The sequence below is a fragment of the Hyperoodon ampullatus genome (assembly GCF_949752795.1).
Source record: "Hyperoodon ampullatus genome assembly, chromosome: 13".
Lineage (NCBI taxonomy): Eukaryota > Metazoa > Chordata > Mammalia > Artiodactyla > Ziphiidae > Hyperoodon > Hyperoodon ampullatus.
The window spans coordinates 82,093,754-82,116,853 of NC_136926.1; the positions used below are offsets into that span (position 1 = coordinate 82,093,754).

Below are 23,100 nucleotides of genomic sequence, written 5' to 3' on the forward strand. Positions count from 1 at the left end.
GAATTTCCACTCAGGGAAGAGACGTCAGGACATGCAAGCTTCACCCACTGCTTTCTCTACCTCTTTTTCTCTTCTCTTTCCCACCGCCACTCAGGTCCCCAAGGAACAGGGTCATCTTGTAAGTCACATCCCAATTTCTCTCTAGCCTTGAGTTATAGCAAAACTCTGATTTAGTCATCTACACTTAACTCTGAACATTCATAAAAACCTGCTAGCTAGGGGCTCAAATCTTACTCTGAGTTTCAGAACCAAAGTATTTGCTTCATATTTCTTTTGCTCTAATAATACTCCCCAAGGCAGATTACAGAGAAAGTCTCCACAGTGCTTTTTCAGTAGAGAAGGGGAAAAAAGTTATCAGTTAGACTAGTAATCTTCTCCTGCACTTGCTCTCCAAGTCTGGCCATGTCTAGGGCTGCGTTTGGAGAAGACAAAATGGTACCTTGGGTCTGGTGGGCAGTATTTTTCTTACCTTCTCACTATAAGCTGACTCAGAGTGCAAAGTCTTTGTGGATCTCAGTAGAAAGAGAACTTGAAGAGAACAATGTCCATAATGAAGCAAAAATGCAAACAGAAATTCCTCTTTCAAAATCTGTTTTCTTCATTCTTTGATCTTTAAACCACCACATGATTTTTGTGACACCAAGAACATCTGTATGGATCCCGCTCACTACTCTGTCACTCCCAGAATCAGGATAGCAGATCTCCACTGGTTCCAGGAGGACTGGTGAGATTAGAAGCCAAGATATGCCTCCTGCATTTGTCAGGGTTCTTTGGAGGCACAGAGCAACAGAACTTTTAAATAGATAGATGGATAGATAGATAGATAGATAGATAGATAGATAGATAGATAGAGGGGGGTTATTATAAGGAATTGGCTCACAGGATTATGGGGAAGGAGAAGCCTCACAATGGAGACTTCAGTTGCCAGCTGGAGACCTAGGAGAGCTGGTGGCATAAACTCCAGTCCACGTGCAGGAGAAGACTGATGTCCCAGCTCAAAAATAGTTTGGCAGACAGCAAATTCTCCCTCATCCCACCTTTTGGGCTATTCAGGCCTCCAATGGATTGGATGAGGTGCACTCACATTGGGGAAAGCAATCTGCTTTATTCAGTCCACCGAGTCAAATGTTAATCTCATCCAGAAACACCCTCACACACACACCCATAATAATGTTTAGCCAAATGTCTAGGCACCTATGGCCTGGTCAAGTCGACACATAAAATTATCCATCGTACTTGCCTTAAAGAGTGGGCTGTTGACTGTAGAGGTGATATCAGGATGTAAGCCAGAGAGTTTGAGAATTTCCAAGAGCAACCATGTGACATTAGAGCTCGATAAATGATAGACCGAATGGATCTGAGATGGGTGTAAATGAACCTTGATATGAACTATATGTTCATGCTGATCTTCTGCACATCCCTGTCTCATGAACTCCTGGACAGCAAGATGACTTTGATTAACTCCATTCTCTTTTCCCTTACCTGGAAGTTGTTAAGAAGGAAAAGGAAAAGTACCCAAGGCAAGACTAAGGTAACAAAACACAGTACATCATGTTTTAAAGACAATGGCTGCCTTTTGAAATACAAGCATAAATAGATGAAGTTTAAAGCTAACTAACCACTTAAATGGATCTGTAAGCTTAGTTATGAACTGCTTCTGTATTTGAAAGGGATCTTAACAATCATTTAGCCAAACCTTCTTACTTTAAAAACAGGAATACTGACACTCAAAAATGGATAAGAAAATGATTACTAATAAGTTTTTTCATTTATACAACTTCCATTTCACATCTTTTTACATCTTTCAATATCAGTGTTTCTTTTTGTCATTTGCATCATTCCATGACTTGATGTGCGTAGGAATCTAGAGACTTTGACATAGACTGTAAGTGAAGATGGATCAGAGGTGGAGATTGAAAACCTGTTCAAACATTAAAAGGAATGTATTCCCAGGAGTCATCTCCTTTAAGGAATGATGACTTGTATCTCCTTCGTCTCTAGATTTTTGAATTAATGTGATTTTTTTTTTCATTTCATTCTTTTTTTTTTTTTTTTTTTTGGCTGCGTTGGGTCTTTGGTGCTGCATGCAGGCTTTCTCTAGTTTCGGCAAGCGGGGGCTACTCTTCATTGTGGTGCGGGAGCTTCTCATTGTGGTGGCTTCTCTTGTTGCAGAGCATGTGCTCTAGGCGCGCGGGCTTCAGTAGTTGTGGCACGCAGTCTCAGTAGCTGTGTCTCGTGGGCTCTAGAGTTCAGGCTCAGTAGTTGTGGCACATGGGCTTAGTTGCTCTGTGGCATGTGGGATCTTCCCAGACCAGGGCTCAAACATGTGTCCCCTGCATTGGCAGGTGGGTTCTACTTTGAAGGTGATTCAAATTGTCTGTTCACTATATGTTCAATTCAGATACTTTTAAAGAAAACAATTTAAAGTTTAAGTGAAGTTTAAAAATTAAGGTTTAAAATTTACTAACCTGGAATAATGACGTTTGAAATTATAAAAAAAAAAAAACCTAAGTAATTGCATTTGAAATTCTTTAATTTTTTAAACTTAAGTATATTCATTTTTTACCATGGCATTCATTTTAATTTCTGTTTCTAAACAAGTGAAAAAGCTGTAGTAGACACATATGCCCACATCCTTTGTAATACCAATCAGTATTCTCCCTGATTGGTATTACAAAGGATGTAATATTCTACCTTAGAATGATATGTTTTGTACCATTTTACCAGGTGGTTTGTTTTGATAATGGCAGTAAAAGAGTAAAAGTTATACTCTATCAATGATCTGTCAACCTAAAACCTCTAGAGAAAATTTTAACACAATAAGGATAACCAGTTCAATTCTTCAAAATGTGTAATTATGTTATGTATTTCATATAGCCATCTACTCACTTACTGAGTTTTTAACTGAAAAAGTAAACACATAGAAAGATGGGTAGATAGATAGACAGGTAATGAGAGCAAATGCAATTCATGAGTTAATGTTTATTATTTAATTATTTTTTAAATACAGTCTAGAAGCTAATACAGGGCCTGATGCATTATTGGCCAATGTCCAAAAAAATCAATGAATGAATAAATATAACCAAAGAAGAAAAGGCAATATAACCAACATAAAATCAAGTATAGTCTTAATTTTTTTCTATTTTGGCTATAATTTAAACACTTTCCTCTGTAGTCACTTGAGACAACAAAAGTATCTTTCAAATAATTTAAAAATTACCTTAATGAACTGTATTTAGAGCAAAAAGAGAATGAAATGTAATTTTAAACCCTGATTACATGCTCTTTTGCTCTAAGGGAATATAATTATCTCATTTTTAGGCTCCCCTCAAAATGGTAAGAGAAGGAAAACTCTTCTTTTGCAATTCAGTGTCTAAATATTAGTAACTTGCATGATAAGCTAAAAAATCTTCCAATCGTAACTTGGCAAATTCACTTTAAAAAGGGAATATAATTTCTAAATGACAGAATTTAAACTTTTGCTTGACTTGTTTTGTCTTTAGCTCTTCCTACAAAAATAGGTTTGGGTTGTTTCATATGATATACACACAGCCTCCCTCAAACAATATTAAGACAGGCCAAGTGTATATCACCTGGGAACATAAGAACATATCAGCTCTGTTTTCCTTTGGATTGTTTGGTCTACTCCTTTCAGAAGAATGTGTTAACACTATGGGGTCATTCTTCAAAGAAAATTTCTTTCTTTGATATTTTATTTTATTTTTTTAAATTTTCTTTTTGGTTACCCAGAACTACAATTTCATTACCTGTCAGGAAGCCATCATAATGATAATTTTCAAGTCATTTCGGTCAACAAACATTTTTGGAGTGCATCGGGTGCTTTTTGTGGTTGACACTTGGGGGTTACAGATGTTAAAACTCCTAATCCTCAAGGAGTATGTAATATTTTTACAATAAAGCCACCAGATGCATATAAAATTAGCTGTAAACCTTTTAAAATGCTTTTTTTTCCCACTAAACCTTCATAAACACAATGTAAGAGTATAATGAGAATGAGAATGTTAATAATTTATGATCATGCTTTGAGGTAATTAAATAGCAACTGAAGTCCTATGGTTTATTTACATCTTCACCTGGTGGATTTTTCAATTCTCAATTTTTGAGGCAGGAAGGAAGGTAAGGAGAAGAACATCTTATATGTATATTTTCTCAAAGATTTAGTAAAACCAGAACTTCAGACTGCTTCAGGGAGACTCAACTGGCTTTTTCATTGAGGTGAAAAACCAAAAGAGAACATTTGGCAGTAAGAAAAAGTAAATAGAGTAGAATAATATGAAAATTTGGAAAATATGTGTAAAGATGGAGATATTTTAATTAATGTGATTATAATTTGTACTCATCACTGAGTACACAGGTGGAGGAATTGTAGAATTTTGGAAGAAATTTGTACATTAGAGATCATTTATATCAATTCTTTCATTGAAACTCAATTTTATAGAGGATCAAAATGGCATTTCAAGCTAATTTGCAGCAGAGCCTGGACTAAAATCAAGGTCTCCTTGTAGGATCGAGTCTCTCAACTTGTTTGAGGGACAGCATGGTAGCCCTAAGGTACCAACAGTGAGATAAGCAAGAACAGGCACCATATGCATTAAATGTTTAAGAACATACAGTAGTCCAGTCAGGAGGCAGAGAGGATGGCAGATGTTCTGCTAAATCTTCCTCCTTATAAAGGACTTGACTCGAAGTTGGGAGTCCAGGGCATGTCTGAGTCCAATTCAACAGTTTTGATTGATTTACCTTCATGTGTATTTTAAGGGTGCACATATGCCATTGAGGTATGTGTCTTGGGAACCTGATTTGACAGAAAAGGAACAGCAGCAAAGAAGGAGAGAACTTTCAAAATATTTTATCCCGAGCCCTGTCCTTGCTCTGTTTCCCTATTGCAAAAATGTTCATAATGAAAGAATTATGCGTGCTTTTCTGCTTCTTGTCTTGAATGAATGCAACTGGGCTTAGTGATGATGAGCTTATGCTCCAAAATCACACGTTCACATCACAGCTCGACCACATCAATTTTAATGACTTTGGGCAAATCTATTAGCCTCCTTAGCGTGATGTTTTCTGTAAAATGAAAGCAGTGAGAGCTTTGTCGGGTGTTGTGAAGCTCAGGGAGGTAATGCACACACGGCAGTTCTCACCACGCCTGGCACTAGTAGGTGCTCCCCAAAAGCTAGCTAGCTGTTATCATTCTCCTCCTTGCTGTGGGTATTGTTTCAATGCTTTGCAAACCAGAACTCTCCATAATCCTGGTCCCTTGAAAATCAGATCAGGTGCCTGTGCTACACTGGAAAGAGATTAAATGTATATATAATGTGTGTGTGTGTGTGTGTGTGTGTGTGTGTGTTTAAACTGGAAGGGAGGCCCTTAAGTCATCAGTACAGTATTGTGTAAGTTTAACAGTAAAAGTGTACAGTCGGCACTCAGTATCTGTGGGTTCCACATCCGCAGATTTAACCAACTGAGCATTGACCTGCAGATGCAGAACCGCTGACACTGAGGGCCAAGTGTACTACATCACTTTATACGAGGGGCTTGAGCATCCTCGGATTCTGCTATCCAGCCCTGGAGCCAGTCCCCCGCGAATACCGAGGGCAGCCTGTTATTTGCTAAGGAACAGAGACTGAGCTGGGCACATCATAAACACTACATCTTCACAAAAACCCTGTGAGGGTCCTCAGACCTTTACTTTAAATTTTAATGTGGTTTAACTTTAGTGAATTAAATTCAATTAATAAATCCATAGCATTCCTTTATTTAATTTGATGGTTTACATAAAGAAGAATCAGCAAAAAGTGTCCCTCCCTTACTCATAGACCATCTGTCACGTTCACTTCCCCCCCAGCAAATAACATGGTTACTAGTTTCTTGTGCATTCCTCCAGACTTTAATGTACATATAAGCAAAGATGTATATAAATTCTTCCCGGGCCTCCCTGGTGGCGCAGTGGTTGAGAGTCTGCTTGCCGATGCAGGGGATACGGGTTCGTGCCCCGGTCCGGGAGGATCCCATATGCCGCGGAGCGGCTGGGCCCGTGAGCCATGGCTGCTGAGCCTGCGCATCCGGAGCCTGTGCTCCGCAACGGGAGAGGCCACAGCAGTGAGAGGCCCGCGTACCGCAAAAAAAAAAAAAAAATTCTTCCCCACATACTTTTTTACAAAACTGTTAGCACACTATATACATTATATTCTCCTTGTTTTTTACTAGTTTAGCAATATGTTTTAGATATCTAACTATTTGGGTAGTAGTAGTAGTAATAATAATAGAAGTACTATTTCATATTAATAAGTTACAAACACTTTTAAAATTTACATATATTAATCCATTTAATGATCAAACAACCCAATGAAAAAAATACTGATATTATACCTAACTTACAGGCATCAGAAGTTATCAGTGTTGTGAGTTTCAAATATTTTTCCTAGTTTTGAATTTGCCATTTGCTATCTTATGATTTCTTACTTATTTTTTTAATTGTTCACAGGTAGATTTATCAATCTTTTGTCACTTTTTGCCTTGGATCATAGCTTGAAACCCCCTACATTTTCTGAGTTTATATAGGAATTCTTTCCTACTTTCTTCTGGTACTTTTTTGGTTTTGTTTTTGCTTTCTCTGGAATTTATATCAGTGGAGGTAGAAACATGGATCCAAATATTTTACCAGATGGCTATTGTCCAAACACAGTTAATTGACTAGTCCAGCTTTCCGTCACAGATTTGAGACAACACTTTCACCACATATTGAACTCCCGTATGAACTGGGTCTGTTTCTGGACTTTCTTTGCTGTTGCTTTCATCTGTTTGTCCATTTTGCTTGTAATTTTTTTACTACGGATCAACGTCTGACTCACTAGAGCTTTAGACAGAAACTTCAGCCTTTTCAAAGCTGCTAAAAAAAAAGAAGTAAAATGCTAGCGTTGTTAAGTGACAATAAAGATTAAACTGTCATCAGGGAAGAAGTGTTCATTGGGTTTAAGTGCTCTGCAGGAGAGCTGTGCTTTTAAGAATTTCATTACTTTCTATAATTAAACATTAAATTTTAAATAATGAATAGAAACACCACTGGGCTTTCAGGAAAGTGCTCCTGCTTTACACCCTTGCTGAGAGTTTAAAGTTTCTAACTGCATGGAGGATAAATATTTGGTCACAAAATATACATACAAAACTGCAAAACTCACTGCAGGAGTGAACTTAGACGCTGCGAAGATGGACAAAATTGCCAGAGGTTTACAAATTCATCTGTAGCGAAATTATGTCTAAAGACCCCCAGAGAATTATTTTAAAGTATCCATTTTCACTTCTTAAACTGTTTCCTTAACTTCTCACTTGGTAAATTTCTTTTGCTTGCCATTTGGAAGAAAGGCTGGAATTCTGATGCCACTCCTTCATAAAGAGCTAAGTTTGAGACGTAAGGACAAGAAAAGGTGGGCAGTGGTCTAGCGATTACATGGTAGGGGCTTCTTCTCAAGTGAAATTGCCTCCGTGGCACCATCTTTTAGGATTATTTCTCCCTTGAAGGGAACTTTGAGACCCATACATAATGGAGTGCCTCATTGGAGTTTAGTTTCCTCTGAATACAGACATTCACAGGGAACTCTAGTTATTTCTTACTTGTTAGAACATAGTAGAGACGAGACTGTTATTTTAAGGGATTCTGGAAGGGAATGGTGAGGTGGGATAAAGAAAGAGAGCATGCTCTCTTAAATCCCTAGAGGAATGGAATTTGAAAAAGAACCATTTAAGGAAAAGACTAGGATTTTTAATATTCTTATTACATCAAAAAATATATTAACAACCTACCACCTGCTGGCTGTCTTGGGTGGAAGAGACTCCAGGACTATCCTCAGGCTCAATGATTCCCTAGAAAGACTCGCAAGGTTCAGAAAAAAACTATTATGCACACAGTTCTGGTTTACTAGAGTGAAAGGTACATGTTACAATCAGCAAAGGGAAAAGACACAAGGATGCAGACAAGGAGGGACCAGGCACGAGCCTCCACATCCCCCTCCCGTGCAGTCACACGGGGACAGCAATGATACATGACAGTAAGCGTGAGGTGTTGTGAACCAAGGAAGCCCTCGCTCCCCGAGCCTTGGTGTCTGAGGTTTTGGTTGAGGGTCAGCTAGATGGGCATGCAGTGTCCTCAGGGTCCAGGAACAACCTCAGCCACTCAGACCTTAGCCACCACCAGAGCAGAACAGGCATTCATGGTGAACCACCTATTAGGATAAACTTACCTGGTCAGATCAATACAGCATGGCTCAAGGCCTCAGGCACAAGAGACACTCTTATCAGACTGAATATAACAAAGACTCCAAGGTTGCATTCTAGAAACCCTCCAAGGGACCATCCCCAAAACAGACTTTTCTACGGGATGTGCAGAGTTTGAGCAACCCAGGCCTGCTGAATTAATCCTTTCCTGCCCACTGTCACATACATTACTTCATTTGATTAAAAGAAAAATAAAAACAATCTTGTGACAAAGTCTTGTCACCCCCATTTTGTACATGAGGAGTAAATAGGTGAAATAACGTTCCGTGGCCTTCCTCTTGGCCCTGTACTTCTCCCTTCTAGCATTTACCACAGTGAGTGAGTCATTTTCTGAACAATGCTTATCTTCCCCACCATTTAAAAAGCCTCAGAGGCAAAGAGCCATGTATATTGTTCCCTCCTTTTCATCCCCAGGCTCAAGACAGTGCCTGGCTTATAGTACTAGATAAGTATGTGATAAATGAATATGACAGGCCATAACATGATTGTTGAAATTTGTACCCTTAGTCTTTTGACTGTACTATTATAGTCTATGCTATTATAATGTCCCTTATATCACAATGTCAGAAAAGAAAAAAAAGACCTGGAAATAAGTGTGTCAGTCCTACTTCTTAGAATTTTTATGAAGCCCCAGATTATTCCTTAAAGCTGAAAGGGACCTTAGAGATTCTACTCTTTAACATTTTATTTTAGGTAAGAAGAAGTATTGGGCCTCGCTGGTGGCGCAGTGGTTGAGAGTCCGCCTGCCGATGCAGGGGATACGGGTTCGTGCCCCGGTCTGGGAGGATCCCATATGCCGCGGAGCGGCTGGGCCCGTGAGCCATGGCTGCTGAGCCTGCGCATCCGGAGCCTGTGCTCCGCAACGGGAGAGGCCACAACAGTGAGAGGCCCGCGTACCACAAAAAAAAAAAAAAAAAAAAAAAAAAAAGAAGAAGTATTAATTTTGTGCAAATACCTTGTTAAGTATAAAGAGAGGTATCATTTGTAATTATCTATACATTTCAATAAAATTCTAGTTTGGAGTCAGGACAAACATACATTGTGCATATTTTCACTTATTCTTCAAGTCAGTGCAGTTGAGGAACGTGCATGTTAGTGGTGAGGGCTTAGGATATTCAGGTGTAACCAGCACCTCTATCTTAGCTCTTTCCACATTAAGTAAAGAATTCTTCCAGAGGTTTTCTTGTCCTTTTCGTCACATTTCTTCCGTTCTAACCTTCAGTTTGTTATGTCAAAGTCTTAAGCTGCACAAAAATGGCTTCTAATTTGTCCTCCTATGAGTCCCAAGCATCATCTCCCACTCCCTTGAATGAAATGGTGACCTGTGGGAAGGGTTCTATAGCCCAGTACTTCTCAAACCACAACGTGCGTATAAATCCTATTGTCAAATGCAGGTTCTGCTTCACCACTCTGGACAGAACCCAGCGATGCAGGTGCTGCTGGTCTGGGGACCAGATCGAGGAGCGAGGCAATAGCTGTCAGAATGATTTCATCCCTCCCCTTTTTTTTTTTTTTTTTTTTTTTTGTGCGGTATGCGGGCCTCTCACTGTTGTGGCCTCTCCCGTTGCGGAGCACAGGCTCCGGACGCGCAGGCCCAGCGGCCATGGCTCATGGGCCCAGCCGTTCCGCGGCATGTGGGATCTCCCCGGACCGGGTCACGAACCCGTGTCCCCTGCATCGGCAGGCGGACTCTCAACCACTGCGCCACCAGGGAAGCCCCTCATCCCTCCTCTTAATTGTCCTCTCTAATACTGGCTTGCTACCACAAAACTGTTTAGACGTATAAGAAAAAGATCTTGATATCTGTTCCTTACCACTCCCAAGAGAACACGTTTTAAACAATAACTGGGAAAAACCTGAACTGTTTCTTCCAACACTGCTGACAAAAGTCATAAATCTGAGCCAATTATACTGAAGAAGTTTGATTTCAGCTTGGCTTTAGGTACCTATGTTTTAAAAAGAGCCCCTTCTACCTAAAAGTTCTTTGCTTTTTATGCTAGCATGTTCTAATTCCTGGTTTCTTGATCGATGGATGAAGTTTGCAGTAGTTTTTATTTCAGAGGCTGGAAATAAAACCCTACTGTAAGCTTTCAGCCTCCTTCACTGGGCAGAGTTAAGTCCCAGGAAGTGCTAAGTGTTAGACCTTTGCAACTCAGTGGCTGAGTATGGTATAACAATTTGTGTCTCCGTTATCTCATTTCTGAAGGCTAATAAGCAGTGTTTTTCCGATAACAATGAGCAAAACTCAACCTCAAACAAGATGGGCTCACCACTCATCAAGGGTTTGCCTGCTTCCGCTGTTGGAGTTCTTTCCCCCTCTGAATCAACAAAGCTCATTTGTTTCACTTTGTGAAAACTCTTCGTTTTTCCCTCAGACTTTCCATTTCACGCTTTGTGAATTTTATTAAGATCTCTTTCACAGAAGCTAAGTGCTGGCTCTATGGAGCCCTGAGGGATGGCAGTCACAGCCTCTATAATTTCTGAAACCTCTTGAGACACTTCTTTTCTACTAAAACTTGGAGAATCATAAGGTAGAATCTAAAATCTTTTTGGTGCTGGAAGACAGAGGTTGGCCTCATGAGCATTTTGTGCAAATCTTTTGGCATTATAGCCTGAAAACAACAACACAGCAGTCCAGTTAAGGTCCAGTTTCTGATTAGGAACATCATATTGATATTCAGTGGGTCTTTCTGAAGGCCTCCAATTATTCTTAAAAGCTGGTTTAAAATATTAACTCAAAATATGTTTTATTTTAGAATGTCGTTATTAATAAAACTTAACCATAATCCTGTTGCCTGAGAAATTGTCAGTGGCTTTAGTCCAATAAAAAAACTATGTTTTAAAAGGTAATTATAGTTAAATAATTGAAAAGGAATTTGTATTCTGATTTTCTTTTCCTCTTGAATTTACATTATAGGAAATTTAGGGAGTTCCCTGGTGGCCTAGTGGTGAGAATTCCAGGCTTTCACTGCCGTGGGTCCAGATTCAGTCTCTGGTCAGGGAACTGCAATCCTGCAAGCCCTGTGGCAAAATAGCCAAAAAAATGTTTTAATGTTATTATGTGCTCTCAGAAATGACATAGTAACAGTTGTATAATAGTCCATCAGATAAAAATATTATATTTAAGCCAACCATTTCTTTATGGTGGATATTGAGATTAGTGCCATAGTTTCTCTACGATGAAAATAATGATAACTAGCATTTTTGAGCACTTAATATCTGCTAAGTAACACTATAAATATTGTATCAAGTCTCTTCACTGTCGTAAGTATCTGATGAGATGGGTATTGTTATTTTTCCTGTTAGAGATGTGCGAAGGAGGTACAGGCAAGTTACCTTGCTTAAGGTCACACTGCTGGTAAGTGGCAGGGCCAAGTTCAGACAAATATTCTCACATCCAAACGGAGTCTCCTCTCTGCCATGTTATTTCTTAGGCTATACTGAGATTTACGTAAGGATTCCTCAGTTTAAGTAAAAGCTTCAAACTATGTATACAAATCCTTAAACCAAAAAAATCTTCTCCTTGGTTCCTACTACATGAGTATAAATTTGCAGATTTTTTCTTAAGTTCTTAACATTTCAAGAGCTATCAAGTCATAGGAGACAGTGCTATGATATCAGTGAAGGCTGTTAAAGAAAACAACTATTTGCTTTTATTCTTTATATATTGGTAAGACATGCACTGTAATAACTGACAGCACTTTTGTCTGTTCCTTCACGCTGTTGTCACCACTTCATCTTTAAAAATCCGAATGTGCATGGATTTTCACCCTTAGTTTTGTTCTCATGCACCATTTAAAGATGCGTTGGTTGGTTGGTTCGTTGGTTGGTTTGGTCAAGGATGAATCTGCTTCACTCCTGTGAAAATCAAGGTGGAGGGGTTGACAGGGTGAGGGCATCTTTTACATGGAGAACTGTTATGCACTTGAACACATGAAGACCCATCTCTTTCCCTATCTCTATCCTCACAGAATGTGTGACACAGGAGAAGGACTATTCACTTTTCAAACAAGGGAAGGAGAAATGATCTATCAGAAGGTCCATTCTGCGACACTGGCCATAGCTGAGCAACATGAAAGATTAATGCTAGAAATGGAGCAGAAGGCCCGGGTAAGGCTCCTTCCTTGGTAACCTAACAGCTTGGAAATGAATGTCACTGAGGTCTGATGCACATCGCGTGTATGTGGGTCCTTTCATGACAGCGCCCCAGCGTCCAACCCCATCCCGGCCCCGAGAGCTTGTCCCAGTTACTGAACCTCATCTTTCTAATATCCTCTTCAGCATATGACAAAAGAAGCTATTTGTGGCTGCTAGCCATGCACTTCGTGTATGTACCTATGACCTGTTACCACAGTTACCCAGAGAGGGGTGGAGTGCACAGAGAGTGAAACAAGAAGCAGTGCTCTCTGCATCTCTCCACATGTAGTTGGACAATCAGAGATGCGAATGTGGACCCAAAATAATGAGGAAAATAGGTTTCTACCAGAAAGGATTACACTTTTCTTTTTGTCTTTGTATTTATCCTAGATTCTCTGAAACTTCCAGCTCTTTCTGTACGTGTTTCAGAGCCGATACTAAAATGTTTGCAAAAGGAGCTTATACTGTTTACCAGCTATCTGTTATCCTGTCGTGGAACTATGCTATAGTTTCAGGGTCAAGCTAAGAAATAATTTAATAAAGAATCTAAAATAGCAAATTTTACAAGTGGCTAAAAAAAATTATAATCTTTACTACTAACTTCTTTGAAAAGCAAACAATGGAATTATTATCGGCTATAATTTTAATTGGTCAATATTCTCTTTCTTCAGAATTTATAAGGATGCATTAGATTCCATCTATGAGAGGACAAGTGGAACTTTGGGAAATAGGTGGGTCTCTACCCAGAAAAACTTACATAATTCTATTCCATTTTAAGACTATGGGACTTTATATCTAGTATTATTTTAGTTTTGACTTTTAAAATTCTCAAATACATAATATTTTGAAGTATAAAATTATCTTTTAAATGTAAGAAGACAAAATAGTCTAGCAAATGATTTTACATTATTTTTAATACATTTCAGATTTTGTCAATACTACATACACATTTTTCTCTATCTAGGGTATGGTTTAAAAAAGCCTTCCTAATACTTAAGGGCAGCAAGTGCAAATCAGGCTTACATTTGGCCTTCAGTGGGGCTGAAAGAGTAACTTGAACATTAATAGGATTATTAACATGGGACTATGGGATTAATTGATGAAGCATCAATAGGAGGTTGGTATGTTTTAGTCTTCTAGAAAGATTTGGGTTAAATTTAAATTATTGTAACAATTATCTAATTAATATGACATTTTTCTAGTGGCTTGAATCGGGTGAAAAAAATGTAACTACCAAACTTCAAATTATTTCGGAATGTTGAACATTCATTATCAGCCCATATTTACAATCTGCTGATGTTAATTTTCAGCCAGAATGAACAACTGTGATGTCACTTGCTATTAGTCAACAGCTGTAGTTCTTTACTTCTAGTTGTTCTGAACGGGCAAAATGCTCATAAGTGAGCCATTTAAATTGTATTTCATAAAGGAAATTTCAAGAGCTCTTTCATGCAACTGTAATTGTCTGCCGTAAGGAGAGTGCTCAGTGTACTGGGTTCCCATCCCCGTTCTACCACTTACTGTCTGTATAATCTTGAGCAAGTTATTTAACTTCTAAATGTCTCATTTTCCTGTATCTGTAAAATGGGGATACAAGAGTTCTGCTTATTTGGCTGTAATGAGGTATCTGTGCATTAACATATATAAAGTGCTAAGAACAGACCTGGCACTCAGAAAGTACTATGAAAGGTTCATTATTATGATGGTGATGTTGAATAATTATAAGACTTGCAATGTTTGTGAAGACACTAAATTTTTATTCCCAACTATAGCTACATAATGTCTTCCAATCCTTTACAAGTATGTCTAACAATCTTGTGCCAAAACATTTGCAAAACAAAATTTAATTTACATTTGCTTTTGATGCGGTTGTATGTTTATCTTATCCTGTGCCACTGAGAATCAAGTCCAGGGGAGTGGAGTGAAGCAATTGCTGTGAAGGAGTTAGAGATGGTAGGTCCACCTACTAAGATCTCATGCAGTGGAAAGCCAGGATTTGGGTACACCGTGGATATGAGTGCTCGGAGATGGCAGGGAAAGGGGGCAGGTGTTTAAATAGCAGGCTCAGTATGGCTTAACAAAGGAACCAAATGTCTCTGAAAATCACAAAATCAGAGACTCCGTCAACTTGGTGCATACATATAAATGGAGTCTTTGGTTTAATTTCAACAGTGATTGCAAAGCTATGCTTTTCTCTGAAGGATAGTATTGATACTAATTAAATTACTCCATAGGTAGTCCATTCTGTAGAATAAGTTGAACTAATGATGCTTTTCCAAGGGCATACTACCACAACTTGAGAACTGCCCCAATTCCCCAAATTCTAGGGCTGTAAGCAAAGATTTCCAGGTCTCCCAGATACCTTTTCTTTTAAGAGACCTGCTCTACATGCACAAATCTCTTTTTAAAAAAGAAATTCCAACAAGTATGGAATAGAATTTAAATACCCTCTATCTAACTCTTAATTGATGTATACAAAAGAAAACAAAGGTTTGTGCCATAAACTAGGCAATAGTGTAATTTGAGAGTTGAAAAAGTACCGGAAAACCTACCTAAGATATAAAAATGTTGCATTTTGTTTATTATGTATTCACTTCAAAATAAGAAGATAACACTGCTCATTGGCTTTCCAGTTTTAAAACCAAGCCGTGGGAGATAAATATTGATCAGATAGAAAATGTTTATACATTTTTAATGTTACAAAAAAAATTTTACAAGATTACCAAGAAGCTATACAGGCAATGAACTCCCCAAATATTGTTGTTCAGGCAACTGAAGTATTTACTTTCATCCTTTAAAAAAGAGATGATTTCAGAGTGTTACTGGCTTTATAGATAAACTTGACTGAGAAATAATGTCTCAACAACCGTTTCTTAACTATAAGAGAAAGAATTAAATATATCTTTTAACATCCTATGCATGTAAAACTTTGTTTTGCCCCACTTATCACCATCCTTCCTAGGGAACACATGAATAAAAATATTTTGATATATCTCTATAATCTGAGTTAGGCAATGTTTCTATTCTTGTTTGAAGAATCTGATATCTAGGAAAGCATTGTGCATCAGTTCATTTGCACTGTGGAGAATGGATAAAAAGAATCACTAAGTCGGTGAGGCTGTTAGAGGTGTGTACTTACATTTCCTTCACTGAGAAAGATAAGGAAAGAAAGAATGAATATTAACTGCCTCCATTAAGAAGTTTTAAAGGAGAAGTTGGCCACTTATTAACTCCATTCACAGGTTTGTAAATAATACGTTTATTACTCGGTGCTCAAAGCGCTGCGGGGTGGTAGGGAAAACAAGAAAAGGACAAAAACTTTCCTTCTCTCAAGTGGCCCAGACTTTTGTGGGATCAAAATTTTGTAATTTTGAGTAAGCTTATCTTTTTCCTTTTACTCCTTGAAATCTCAAGTTTTCCATGCTTTATTAATGTAACTAATTAAATCAGATGGTTAAGAAATGCCATTACAAAATTTTGATTCAACTATACTAAAAACACCAGTTGGTCTTGTTTATGTTGTCATGACAGTAGAGCCTGATTGATTTCTTGGATAATCAACTTACTGGAAGGTCCTCAGTCAAAGCTCCATGGAGAGTGATTTCTTCAGTACAAGAAGACACTCTTCCTTTTTCCATTCAGATGTAAAGCTTCAGCTTCTCACTCTTAAGTCCAGATAAGAAAGGGAAAATGATCATGAGAGTAAAACAGAGAGTGATCTTATGTAGTCGTATATTTTCTTTACTTACTAACTCAAAACTAGCCTTATTTTAAAAGAGGATTTTGTAAGGGGGTACATGGGAGAATTAAGCCACGATAATAAATTTTAAACTGGAACTCTGTCTGAGATTACTAAGATTCAAATATTTGAGGAAATTGTTAAAGCTAGATAGTTAAACAAATGGCACCTCTAGAATTTGTTTCCATTTCATAGAGCTCATGTTCTCAGAACCCTCCAAGTTCTTCAAATTCTATTGCTGAAAGCATTTATAGGTGCTCTGCCTTGCATGTGCAACATTATGGAGGAAAGTTTTCATTGTTTTGGTGAACAGCCATTCATCAGAAAGCACATTGCAAATGTGCCGGCATGGCTTAGCCCCCTGAGGGTGAGTGTAGGCTGACTTCATCTTCAACAAGACCTGAAATAACTTAATTTTGGATTTCCGTGGATCTCTACACACATACAGAACACAAACACACACACAAAAACAAACACAAATAATACAAAAGAAACTTCTTTTTTAATTTGCTTTTTATGTTTTTAAGCTTTACAAGTATTATGAAATGTCCACAGGAAAGAAGCAGCTGAGATGACATAAATGTAATGTTTAAAACACAGATTTCTCCTGATATCTTATCAAAAATAAGTAAAGGAAGTGGGGGAGGGGGTCGTTAGTAACTTTGTAATATTGTAAGTGATTTAAAAGGGAACAGTCTCGCATAACAAGAATTACAGTGTGTCCTTTAAAAGCATAGTGTCTGGAATGCTCCTGTTTCCAGTAATTCTTGCCTCCTGGTCACCAGATAAGCTCTGTACACAATTTAAGGACAAATAGCATCAGTGTTATTGAAACACCTGCAAGATAGCAAACCCACTTCTAATGCCTAAAAAACAACACTGGCAAGACTTGTTGAAGGCACTGCTGTCCAAAGCTGTCAGTTCTTTGGTTTTCCTAAGCTCTAGTGGTTGGAGAAAAACAAATAGCAGAGTCTCACATAGAACTTCTTCCCTAGAAGACAAATTGTTTTCTTTCTCTAAGATTTGTCATTTTACTTGCCCTTGTTACTAGAAATATAAGAAACAAAAGTAACCGCGCACATTTAACAAACTAAAAAATGTGTACTGTTCCCAAAACAATAAACCTTTTGAACAGTAATCATTTAAAAACAAATGATCTTATTTCCTTTTATAATGTAAGATGAAAAGAAATTTCTGGTGAGGAAGCAGCATTGTTTGACTCTACCTACTGCCCTGTGGGCATGGAGGTGGGTCTAATGCCGCCCTGTCTCTGGGGAGGGCAGAGTGGAGAGGAGAAGAGGAGAGGGGGAGAGAACGAAGCTGCTTTATGTACGACTAGCTTAGACTGCGACTCGACATGAGTGTATTTGCCCTTCTGGATTTATACTTGATCATAAATCTTACCCGAGTATTGACTGCTGCCAGCCTATGAAATTATATTTTGTCTAAATAGTTGCATGAACGAGGAAATGCTATTCCATTGCATCAATTCCAAGATGCACATCTTTTTCACAGTTTAACATCTCTCTAGTCAGATGGGAGTTACAGTTTAATTAGCAGCACTGTTCTTTTGTAGTGCTACATAAAATCACATTGGCTTTCTAATGATGGCATCTTAGAGTGTATAAAATACCGTAATACTTGTTGTAAGTATTCTGAAGACACTAAACTGTTATTCCCAACTGTAGCTAAATTATATCTTTCAATTCCTTTCAAGTATATCTAACAAGACCATGAGCACTATGTGCTCATTTATAAATGTTAAAGGAATAAGAGAGCTTCCAGAATGGGATGTATCCCAGGTAATTTGGCTTCCTTTTGAGTGACAGCATTCTTCATACCCACATTTTACAGGAATCTCTATCAGCTATGGGGAAAAAACAAACAAACAAAAACAACTAGTTTTCCCATACTGAAAAGGTGAAGAATTTGGAAACATAATAAGCTCGTGAGCCACACACAGGAAAGTGTTAACACTTTTTGCAGTGTCTCTTCTAGGTATATTCATAGAAGTTTACAAAATTCTAGGAGAAGTTTAAATGTGTGATTTGTGACTGCAAGTGGTATGTTATATCCAATATATAGGAATATCTGTTAATGAATTCATTCTTCAAAGTTCTATTCTTGATTCTGTTGCTCAATATTATCAATTATTAACCAAAAGACAAGAGCCTTTATTATTACTGACAATGACCAGTTCCCTGCTGGGAAATGCCATTAGCATTTTTGTGAAATTTTCTTTTACTGATTGACAGACACTGATTAAACTAACACAAGCTCACTCAATTAGAACAAATTATTATAGTTGATAACTAAAGTGGGCCTGTGTTCCTAATGTTTCAGAACACTAAAGGAAATTTCATCTCTAAACAAACACACAAAAACAAAGAAAATATACATTTCCATCTGCAATAAATACACAAATGAGATGGAAATGACGAGAAGGCAATGTGTAATTTTTCTAATACGTGGTGCTTAGACACAGTGTAATAGTAAATATTTTATTTAGATCATGTTTTTTTCCCTGAAAATTTGTTGTGGGTACTCTAGATGTCACTTCAAAAAAAGCATTATATCAATATATAATATTTATGTATAATATTTAATCAACTTGATTAGAATTGATAATGTATAAGGATAATGAGTGCCTAACATTAAAAATTTCAACTTCTATGTTTAAAAAATAGGGCTTCCCTGGTGGCGCAGTGGTTGAGAGTCTGCCTGCCGATGCAGGGGACGCGGGTTCGTGCCCTGGTCCGAGAAGATCCCACATGCCGCGGAGCGGCTGGGCCCGTGAGCCATGGCCGCTGAGCCTGCACGTCCGAAGCCTGTGCTCCGCAACGGGAGAGGCCACAACAGTGAGAGGCCCGCATACCGCAAAACAAATAAAAAATAAAAAATAAGAGGAGGAAGGATCAATAATATCTACTTCAGAGTGTTAGAATGCCACCTGGTCTTTAGTAAAAGGTCAATAATTATTAGCTAATTCATAAAATGGCAAGAGAAAAACCTTTAATTTTAAATGGGTAAAATTGTATAACCACCACTAAAGTTCATCCCAGATTTTATTATATGCAGACATTGGAAATTAATTACATAAACCTTATTATAGCCTCTAGATATTTATATATTTCAAAATCAAATGACAGCAAAAATTTTATTTATGAAATTTAATGCTTTAATATGTATTCATCATGTTCCTTATATTCAAAGGGTGTCTCTGTAAATGTATCTGCTTACAGATGATAGACAGATAAATGATTGATAGATAGAGAAATATATTCTTAAAGTCATTACTGAGTACAGGTAAGAATATACCTGTACTTAATACTCAAAGTATTTATGTAGATGTTTGTTATAATTTCTGATGTTATTCCAAAATCCAGCTTTTTTCACACTCTATGAAAGTATTTTGGTCAATACATGGTTTAAAATATATAATAATGACATCCGTTCTGTTTCAAGTTAATGAAAATAATATTCTACACAGTCCAATTTTAAATGTCACCTAGCAACTTCCACTACATGACTATGTGAACTACATTTTATTTGTTAGTCTGGTACAAACTCAGCAAGATATCTTCTTTTTTTTTTTTTTTCCATTTATCTTGAATAAAATGGAAGATTAAGTGTAAGGTGTCCCCTATTGAAAATTAAGTCAAGTCTGTGAGAAGCCAATTGTCCATAAACCTTCCAACTTCAGAGGACTGTTTGAACAAATCCAAACAGTGCCAATCCAAGCTTGGCTGGCTAGTGCTCTCCTGGGCTTCTGTTTCCATACAGTTTTCAAGTTTCATGAGCTGTTTTCCAAGAACAAGTAAAACTAAATGTTCTAGACCAGGAGTGCACTGGTGTTGAGCATTTCCTTATTAAGCAGCACTGTTTTTTCTTACACTGACATACATGTCACATTAACATATTTCCCAACCACCTGTATTTTTGCAGTGCTTCTTACCTACAGTGTGTTTCCCGGCCCATTTTCTCTTGTCTCAGACAAACCAGGGCCCATGTTCACACATCCACCCGTATGAGGCATTCTTTAACTCTCTTCATACAGAAAAGCTGTCTGTCTCTTCCCAGCTGATAGTACACGTATGTGCAAACACACAGCACTCTGCTCACCTGTCTCCCTCTGTCTTCCACCACTCCCACCTGCCCATACTGACCACCTATTCCTGACTCACATTACTAGAGGGTTTTTTTACTTCTATTAAGCTTTTAGACTCAGATCCAAGTAGATGCCTCTGCCTCCTTTGTCATTCCTTTGATAGCTCATTCTGGACAAATCTCCACATCTTGACCACATGGAGACTTGGGCGCCACTGGTCTAAGCCACCTCTCTGTGCAGTGGCAGCAGTAAAGGTGCAGCTGTCTTTACTGAGCACTTCAGGCATGACAAGCATTGTGCTTTTCACTCTAAAATATCATCTTATAAAATATTTATAACAATACTTAAGGCACATTATATTAACTTGAGAGATAAGGAAAAATTGAATCTTAAAAAAAAAAAGTTTAAGTACCTTTCCTGAAGTCAGAAGGCTAGGCAGCTGTGGGGTTGATATTTGACAACAGGTCGCTGACAGCAAAGCCCATGGAGTTAACTCCGTGATTTTGCCACACAAATTGTGGTGTTCTGTCTTGAACATAGCAAAGAGGCACTCGCATTCCAGCCTTGATCCGGTGGAATAGACCCAGTTGGTGTAATTCTCACCTAACCTGCTCTTTGAATAAGAGGGTTCCAATCATTTATTTTACAGTGAGTGTGGTAAAGAGGGAAGAACATCATAGGCTCCGAGCCTTAGAAACATTACCCACTGGCGATGGCAGTGTGAACAAATCACATGACCCTCTGAGCCTCGTTTTCCTTGTCTGTAAAGTTCAGATGGCATATGTGTTGACAATGTATGTGGATATTAAATGGGATAACCTATGAAACCAGTTTGCACAGAGCCAGGCCCATAGAGAATGGCTCATAAATGCTAATCTATAAATGCTAAATTTTTCCTCTCCCAATTATATAGATTTGTGTCTCGAGTGCACAAATTATTTTTTAAATTCTAGGCAATAATTAGGGAGAGATGGAGCAAAAGGAAAATTGATTTTTTTATTATTTTTTTTCAATACTTCTTTTCTTTTTTTTGGCTGCACCGCGCAGCTTGTGGGATCTTAGTTCCCCGACCAGGGATCAAACCAGGGCCCTCAGCAGTGAAAGTGCAGAGTCCTAACCACTGGACCACCAGGGACTTCCCCAGAATTGATTTTTTTTAACGATTTTTTAATACGTATGAATTTTATGTAGGTGAACACAAATTAGCATTAAGGTTTATCACAAGGGCCAGCAGAGTCCCAAAACAGCAAAGGGAAATTGCAAAAGGCAGTAGCATAACCTGGATAACGTTTGTGGTAAAAGCGAGAAGAGGTGCTGGTAGCCTGTATGTTCACAAAAATTATATCAGTTGTCAGGCCCTTCCTGCTGCTTCTTGGCGGCACAGGTTCTGTCAAAGTGCAAGGCTGTGTTGTCACATGTTGTCGTATGTGGGGAGGAAGCTCATCTTCCCAGGAGAGATCAGCATTGGAGTCTAAAGAGCAGTGTACTCAGAAGTCAAGAGAGCTGTTTTCTATCGGAGGTTCTGGAGTTAGGATTTTTTTTTTTTTTTTTTTTTTTTTGCGGTACGCGGGCCTCTCACCGTTGTGGCCTCTCCCGTGGCGGAGCACAGGCTCCGGACGCGCAGGCTCAGCGGCCATGGCTCATGGGCCCAGCCGCTCCGCGGCATGTGGGATCTTCCCGGACCGAGGCACGAACCCGTGTCCCCTGCATCGGCAGGCGGACTCTCAACCACTGCGCCACCAGGGAAGCCCAACAGGGCCAGACTTTTAAATACACCAAGCTGGACACTTTTGTGGCAAGACATAGCAGTTCTGGAAATGCCTCACTACTAAAAAAGTGAAATCCAATAAATACGTTCAAGCCCAATGGCTTGACCTTCTGTTAAAATTTAAAAGCCTCCGCCTGTATCCCTCCCAGCTTGCATCCCCTCCCACCTGAATGTGCCCTAGCTTGCGTCTTTCTCCACCAGACTGTATCTTCTCACCATATCCCTCCAGCCTATATCCCCCTGTGAAAGGAAGAAATCTATCAATAAAACAGCTCCAAAGATGCCTGGGCCCTGATATGCACACACCGTCTCCCAATTATTCAATCAAACTCTAATTTAGGTGCTGCTGTAAAGGGATTTTGCAAGTGTAATTAAGGTCCCAAATTAGTTGACTTTAAAATAGGTTATCTGGGTAGGCCTGATCTAATCACATGAACCCCTTAAATCTGAGTCTAAAGGTTGGAGACAGAGAAATGAGAGATGTGAAGCATGAGAGGACATGTGGAGGGGGCCTGATGGTAAGGATCTATGGGTGACTTCCAGTTGCTGGGAGTGGCCTCTGCCAACAGCCAGCAAGAATAGGGGGGTCTCTGTTCTACAGCCACAAGGAACTGAATTCTTCCAACAACCATGTGAGCTTGAAAGAGGCCCCTGAGCTCCAAAAAGGAGTACAGCCCAGCCGACACCTTGATTTTAACCTTGTGATACCCCGAGTGGAGGGCTCAGCCTCACCATGACTGGACTTCTAATAAATGGGTGTTGCTTTAAAAAAAAAAATTTAAAAGCCTCCTATTTTTATATGGCTTTAAAGGGCCTGTTATATCATACCAGGCACTCCGGACAGCGCCTTCTTCGAAGGGTAGTGCCACTGGATGCAGACATATGAGAACTGTTGGCGGTTGGGAGAGCGCCTTGGGGCAGCGTCCACCCCAGGGAACAAATGGGACTCGAAGGCTAGGTTTGACCAAAGTGACCCTTACAGCTCCCAGTTTTGCCAAGAGTCAGGTATTAAATAAAGGGGAAATGTGAGATGTTATTAATTAGAGGATTGCCCAC

General features: G+C 38.7%; 1 protein-coding gene across 1 annotated transcript in view; it reads left to right on the forward strand.

The window, feature by feature from the left end:
• The window catches only part of DOK6 (docking protein 6), a gene marked incomplete at its 3' end in the record, with an annotated part of 407,521 nt that overhangs the window by 308,127 nt on the left and 76,294 nt on the right, over positions 1–23,100 (forward strand). The window contains exon 6 of the mRNA XM_079717704.1: positions 12,264–12,402. Coding sequence (XP_079573830.1) covers positions 12,264–12,402 — 139 coding nt within the window. The remainder of the gene's footprint in view (positions 1–12,263; positions 12,403–23,100) is intronic.